Source organism: Belonocnema kinseyi, chromosome 2, assembly GCF_010883055.1.
Source record: "Belonocnema kinseyi isolate 2016_QV_RU_SX_M_011 chromosome 2, B_treatae_v1, whole genome shotgun sequence".
Classification (NCBI taxonomy): Eukaryota; Metazoa; Arthropoda; class Insecta; order Hymenoptera; family Cynipidae; genus Belonocnema; species Belonocnema kinseyi.
Window position 1 is genome coordinate 102,820,627 of NC_046658.1, and position 7,643 is coordinate 102,828,269.

The 7,643-nt window shown below is 26.9% G+C and overlaps 1 protein-coding gene and 1 long non-coding RNA gene across 2 annotated transcripts in view; one reads left to right on the forward strand and one right to left on the reverse strand.

Annotated features, from left to right (window-relative positions):
- Positions 1-7,643, forward strand: part of LOC117166977 (endoplasmic reticulum aminopeptidase 1-like) — a 95,472-nt gene that overhangs the window by 68,558 nt on the left and 19,271 nt on the right. Inside the window, exon 2 of the mRNA XM_033351488.1 lies at positions 1,461-1,613. Within this exon, the coding sequence (XP_033207379.1) occupies positions 1,461-1,613 (153 nt within the window). The remainder of the gene's footprint in view (positions 1-1,460; positions 1,614-7,643) is intronic.
- The window catches only part of LOC117166980, a 79,387-nt gene that overhangs the window by 22,341 nt on the left and 49,403 nt on the right, over positions 1-7,643 (reverse strand). The gene's annotated exons all lie outside the window — the stretch shown is intronic.

Here is a 7,643-nt window from a genome sequence, read left to right on the forward strand (position 1 = left end):
AATTTTCGAAAACTGATTTTCAAGCCATCAGGGGCCAACTCGAGCGGCCTGAAGCGGCCAGGCAAATTTTATGCGTGGTTATAGAATCCGAAGTCTCAATTGGAACAGACTTGGTGGCGGATCACGATAAAAAGTGCAGTTTTAAGTTAAAATAAAAATTAAAAATTTGATCCCCAGCTGAAGTGTTTCTAAACTGAATCCAAAAAAGTATTATTTCAAAAAATTATATGATTACGAGAAATAGAATCTGGAAGTTTACAATCTCAAAGTGACAGGAACCTGGAATTGGAATAGGCTTGGTTGCTGATCACGATAAAATTTGCAATTTTAAGTTAAAATAAAAAATAAAAACTTACTCCCGAGCTGAAGTGTTTCTAAGATCAAGCAAAAATAGTATGTTAGAAAAAACTATCGAATTCGGTGTGTATTTTAAAAATTATATAATTTTATGGGTTGTTTGAACATTTCCTAAGAGGTGACTAATTTTCAATTCAGTTTACAAAAATTTTATAACAAGTACTTATTTTTCAATTTTTAAGAAAACCAAGCTCTTCTCATTTGAATTCCCATATGAATTTCAAAATTTCGGGGCACGGGTTATAGCCGACCACCCTAATGTATACTTTTTTTTAATGCATTAAAACCTTTATTTCAAAAATTTCACAAGGTAAAAATATGTCATCGTGTGATATAGAAGAATCAAGAAATTATCTTCCACATCCTTGATGGCGTAATTGGTTAACGCTACTCATGCATAGTGGCGTTCTAGGTTTAAATCCAGGCTGGGGCAGGATTTTTCTCGTTTTGCCAAAAATAATAGACCAGTAATCGATACTACTTATTAATTAATATGAAAAAATGCATAACCCGGCAAATAAATGTAGGCTCTAGAACGTTTTAAACCTTAATTTCCGATTTTTCCGCACTGTGCGCGGGCTGGGAATATTGAAATACAAATTTTATTATATTTTAACATAAAATAAATACACCAAACACTCGCTTTCAGTCACCCCGTTCTCGGCCTTCCTAGAACTGTTGGCTCAAGCAGGTTCTCAGGGGAGTAGGACAAGAGCAGTTCCGACATTATATATATATATGTATATATTCAAATTGAAAACGAGTCAGGCGGCCCTCACTGTTTACGTTTCTATCCCCCCGAAATCAGTCCAAGGCCTTTTGAAGTTAACCCCCGACACTTGACTGAAAACAAGAGATTGGTTTAATCTGGCTGAAAATATTTGGTTAGAATAAAAAAATCAACCGATAGCTTTAGTTGATGAAATGAAAAAAGTTTGGTCTGCTTAACAGTATTTGTTCTATTAACTAAACTTTTTTTTAATCAACCAAATGTAGTCTAACAATCGGTTTTGTTGAACGAAAAGAATTGTTTGTGATTGTGAGTGTGACTTCTTTATTTTATTTTTAGAAATTTCACTAATGTAGAACACTTTTTGTTTTAGGAGACAGTAACACAGGGTTGCACAAACGCAGCATATATGAACACAATGGAGTCGCCGTTTGTTCACAAAAGAGAGCGCTTTGCATTGCCACCATTGTTTTCGCGATTCTCTTCGCCATATCACTCATCATTGCATTTGCGGGAGCACAGAATGGTTAGTTAAAATTTCTATACACCTAATGAGTATATGTGCTTAAAACATTTAATTCAAATCCTATATTTAAAAATTCAAGACACTTATAATTAGAGAATTAATTTTGCTTTAAAATATTCGCTTCCGCATCTTTACTATTTGGTGTGTATTCTTTGTATAGGACTCAGTCTGGGACTCTTAGGCGGATACCAAAATGTTATAAAAATTAGTGAAAGTAGGCACCCCCACCCAAATTATTCATGCTCTACTTCCCCCACCCCCTTGCTTCCCAAATTGACACTTCCATTACCCTACATCCCCTTTCCAAATCTCACTCCCTTTCTCTGCTAATATCATCTTATCACCCCTAAATTTCCCCTCACTTTCTCTTTCCCTATTTAACCTACTCATTCCCCCCTCATGCCCTTTCACTTCCCCTTACTTTCTCTACTTCTCCCATTATTTCCCCTAACTTCCCTGATTGGAAGAAGTACGGTGGATTGACGGCCACAGACGTAATGGAAAATTTAGGTAGAATTGATAAAAAATAAATAAGTTTCTCCATTCCATTCCAACCTTCCCACTTGCGAGAAGCGGCCAGTGCCGATATAAAAATTGGTGGTGCCCTGAGTTATATTTAATTTTCTTATTTTTTCCTCGAATATTTTTTTGACATTTGTCATTGAAATATTGTACGATAACTACCTCATATAATGATTTTTAATGTAAAATATGTTCTTCGGAAATTTAGGGAGCTTTCGCATATAAAATATAAAACATAATAGACCTTTTTTAAATAAAAAAGGGTTTTTAAATGAATTATGGTCTAGAAATAAATGAAATAATATTTTTATATAACATTGAATGTTTTTCCAATATTTCTATAACCATACAAATATCCAAGCTAGTTAATGTAATTGCTAACTGTAATTTACTAAATTCAAACTTTTTGTCGATACCATAAAGAATGTGAAAATACATTAATAATAATAGAATATAAAAATTTCAAATAACTATTTATTTCTCAAAATTTTTAGAATAATTAAATTGGAGCTGAAATTAAATTCTGAGAATTGAGAACAAGAAAATAAGTATGATCAGTTTGTTTTTAAATTTACATAAATATAATTTTATAAATTTAGGACATTCAGAAGATTGGATTAAACCAAGAAATATTCGATAAATTTTCGGAAATGCTGACAAGTTTTTAAATATTTGTAAATTATTTAATGCGTATTATATCCTTAAGAATATTTATAACTGAAAATAATTTTTGTTAAAATTTTGAAAAATTATTTCACATGTAAAAAATTGACATACAATCTTTTAAATGTTCCCAAGAACAAAAAAAGATTTATTTATTCTCCTAAAACTTTCCGAAATTCTTGTGAACCTTCTAAACTTTATTTTTGAAAAATTTACATTTCTAAACATTAGTTGGCGTTAAAAAATTAGATTAGAATCTCTGCAATTCCTTATAATATTTCTTAAATTTTCTCGATTTTTCAAATAATTTTTTATTTGACTAAAGTGAAAAATTCTGCTTTAAAATATTCTATGCTATTTTCCGAAATCTTAAAAAATCGATTGATATGCTTAAAAACCGTTTTTAATTTTCTTTTAATTTTTTGTTTAATTCAGCAAAATTAAAAAATTGCCTTAATACCTTTTAGGTTCTCCCTTGACAATTTCTGAAATGTTTTGAAATTGTTTTTAAATAATCTCTTAAAAGTAATTTTTAAAAATACAAAATTATTTTAATTTTTCTTAAGAACCAAAACAGTTTATTTTTTATTTTCATGAAACCTCAGAAAATTCTTGAAAAATCTTTACAAGTTTCAATTATTTTAAATCGTTTTAAGACTTCTAAATCTCTTAAACTTTCTGAATTTTTTTCCAAAATTATGCAATATGGCAAAATAGCAACATTTTTCTTTAAACTCTTTAAAACTCTCTTTTCTCAGTTAAAGAAAGTAAGCCTTCCATACTCATTTTTTACACACTTTGAAATCTTCAAAACTGAAAGTTATTCTTTTGAAGCAAAACCTAAACCATTAATTCAAATTGAAAAATGTTATTTTTTAAATTTCGAATTCTCTAATTTTTATCGGAAACAACAGAAAATAAAAAAATTTCAGATAAAACTTCACACATCTAGAAAGATTCTATAAAAAATACTTCTTGCTCTTTTATGATAATTTTGCAATGTTTAAGAAAAAAAAATCAAAAAACATTTTTTTTAAATTCCAGACTGAAAAATATTTAAGCCACCATAAAACCTATAGCCTTAATTATGCCTTTCTTATGTTTCCATCGAATTTTCAAAACATGAAAAGAAGATATTCAGGAAAACCACACCTTTTATTATTTTTTGCTGTATTTCTTCAAAGTTTCTGCTAGTACCAGAAAGACACCTTTGTCAGTTTTATACGGGCTGAAATATTTTTGAGGACAGGGAAATTTTTCAATATAATTTCTGTTCTTTTCTCGTGAAGAGGTATATTTTGTACAACCTTTCTATATGCGTAAATCTTTGTCTAAAGATTTTTCTGTACCTCGCGTTGTTTACAATAAAAATGCGAAAGTTCAGTTTTTCAAAAAGAATTGTTTTCAATCTGTAGCTGTGGGGTACCGAATATGAAACTGGACATATTGCAGTACATATTTCTCAAAAAATTAAAAATTCTAAATGTAAGGTTTTTGGAAAAATCTAGTTTCAAAAATACAATGCTTCTAAGAGAAAAAATTTTTGATCAAACTGTAAAATACGTGACCCATTGTTTGAATTCAAAAATTGTATATCCTAATAAAAAATCATTTCGACAACATGACCTAGACTTTTCTTGAAATTTGGCCACATTGGAAGTAAAATTTGTCGAAAGTATATCACAAGATAGTAAAGTACAGCAAGAACCTATTTTTTGATGAAATTATATAAATTCTAGAAACAGTGATTTTAGTTTTTCTTCTTAGCATAATAAAGATACGTCAGTCATAAATTAATACAAAAAGATTAATATTTTACATAAAGTTTTTTTGCTTCATCATTTTTCTTAAATTTGAGGGAAAACTAAATGGTGAGATTTTTAGTGGCGAGTGATATCAATAATTTTGCATAATAAATTCTTTATTTTTCCGATATGAAGAAAAAATTGGTTTTTATCTGAAGAATTACCAAATTCAAATATTCACGACTTAAAAAAATTAATCGTGCACTGAGTTTGATTTCTTAATTAAATTGCTTGCACTAAATACAAAACCTTTTCCTCCAGGCTATTATCGAGAACTACAGGACACATTTTTATTTGGTATTGAAAAGTTTTCAATCTTTTGGGTAACACTCGCTCCTACACAAATTTATTCTACACAAAATATATTATACACAATTTATACTGATCATATTTTTCCTAAACGAAATATTTTCTACACAAAATGTTTCCTACGCAAAATTTAATACTGTTATATTTTTCCTACAGAAATTTCTCTGCACAGAATATTTCCTACCCAGAATTTAATAGTTTTTAATAATTTTATTTTTTTTCCTGCATAAAATATTTTCTGCACAGAATTAATTATTATTTAATAATATTATATTTTCCCTGCACAAAATACTGTTTACGCAGACTATATTCTACAGAAATAAATCATGTGCACATCCTATTTTAAATTATTTCATTGCAATATTGCAAATATTTGTAAATTTTTTTAATTACACTTTTTTCGCAAATTCTTATAAGAAATTTAAGCTCAAATTAAATATAACAAAATACAATAGAATACAAAAAAGCATCAAGTTTGTCAGAATGATAAAAAAAAGTTATACTTTTCTTTAATTACAGTTGCAATGTATTGTATTTATTTGTAGATTCCTGTAAAAATGTTTTTAGTTTTTTGTACTTTTTTGTGAAAACTTGCCCATCAGGGTGAATTATGTCAAATTCATGCTAAAGACGGTAATTTTAAAAACTTTTTTAACACGTATTATTTGTCTTTGATAAGTGAAAAGTTTCCAAGTATTTTTAACTAATTTTCAATTGTTTAAATAATCTTTGTTACCTTCAAATCGTGAAAAGTTATTATTTTTCGGATAAATCACACCATTTTTATCCTGTGAATTGTGAAAAGTTATTTTTTTCTGAATCTAATGTCACGAGTGATATTTTTTGTCACAGACAAATTGGGATGATTTAAACAATTAATAATACTTGCTTCTCTTTATAGGAAAGATAGAGAAAATTCTAGTGTTTTCATATATCTTGCACTATACATTTCGCTTATTAAACAGTCTTTTGTTTCATAAATAAAACCTATCTAAAAAAAATTACTATCAATAACGTGAATAAAAAAAATTTTATACAAAAAATGATTATTTTTTATTAATTATATGTTCTGAAATAAGATAGCACTGAAGAATAAGCCACATACTGTATGTCTGAAATACAAAAAAACTAGAATTTTCTCCACCTTTCTCATTAAAAGGCGCCAGTGAACGATGATTAATTGTTTAAATAATTGCGAACTGTCTTTTACACGAAATATCACTCTTAGCATTCATTAAACGCATTATCTATTGCAAACAGTAATAACTGTTGAAGATTTACAGTGGAAAAAATTGCTTAAACAAATGAAAATAAAGTTGTTTAAATAATAACTTTTTATGAATAAAAAGAAAAAAATTACTGGAATAAATGGAATTTATTTAAATAATTACCAAAATTTGTTAAGAAAGAAATATTATTAATTCTTAAAATTTTTTAATGTATTATTGGTCCTAAAATATAATAACTTTTTGCCTTTTACAGGCGAAAAAACTTGTCTCGATAAATAATAATTGTGTAAACAACTAAAAATCAGTTAGATATACTTGGAAACTAGTCACTCATCGAATGAAAATAATGAATGCTTAGAAAATATTTTATTTATTGTTTTAGATATGTTTGGTAGAATATATTTTGTGTGGGAAAAATATTGGACATAATATTTTTTTATTGAATATTTTTGGAATATCTTAATAATTAGATATAACTATTTAATTTTGTGTATGAATTATTTTGTGCAGAAAATCTTTTGTACAAAAATCTTTTGTGTAGAAAAAATATAACAGTATTAAATTGTGTCTCGGAATTTTTCTATGTAGAAAAAATTTTGTGTAGGAAAAATATGACAGTAAAAAAATTCTGTGTAGGAAATATTTTGTGTAGAAAATATTTAGTGAAGGAAAAGTATGATCAGTATACGTTGTGTAGACTATATTTTATGTAAAATAAATTTGTGTATGAACATCGTTTCCCCAAATCTTGTACGATAATTCTCTCAAGGTTTATAAAATTTTGGTAGCCGTCCAAGATTGAATCAAATTTACTGAAATTATTGAATATTTGTAATATTAATAGCATTCATATACTATAATCTTATAACGGAAATTATTATTAATTAATTCTCATTTTAATTTTATCATATAATTAATTATATTATACACGGTTTTTATTTAAAATTGAAGTTTTTTTTAAATGAAATATCAGTTATTACATTTTTCGTTAAGAATTCTTCTTTTTTCTTAAAAAATTTATTTTTTTATTGAAAATTTAACTATTCGATTTTTGGTAAATTTAACTCGTTTAGTTAAGAATTCAACTATTTGATTGAAAGTTGAAATTTTTTGCTAAGAAATCAATTTTTTTGGTTAAAAGTTTAACTGTTTTATTAAAAAATAAATTTGTTGTTGAAAATTATTTGTTTTAACTGCAAATTCATCTGTTCCATTACTGTCTTAAATTTTATATTTTTTAATTAATGATTCGGCTGTTTGATTGAAAATTTCTTATTTTTAGTTGAAAATTCATTTATCTTTTTGGAGATTCATCTTTTTGGTGGAAAATTAATCTTTTTGACTGAAAATTCAACTTTTTGGTGAAAAATTTTTCTACGTAGTTGAAAGTTAAACTACTCTATTCAGAATCCATTTTTTGATTTAAATATTCATCATTTTAGTTGAAAAGTTAACTGTTTTGGGCAAAATTAGTTTTTTACTAAAAGATTAATAATTCAAGT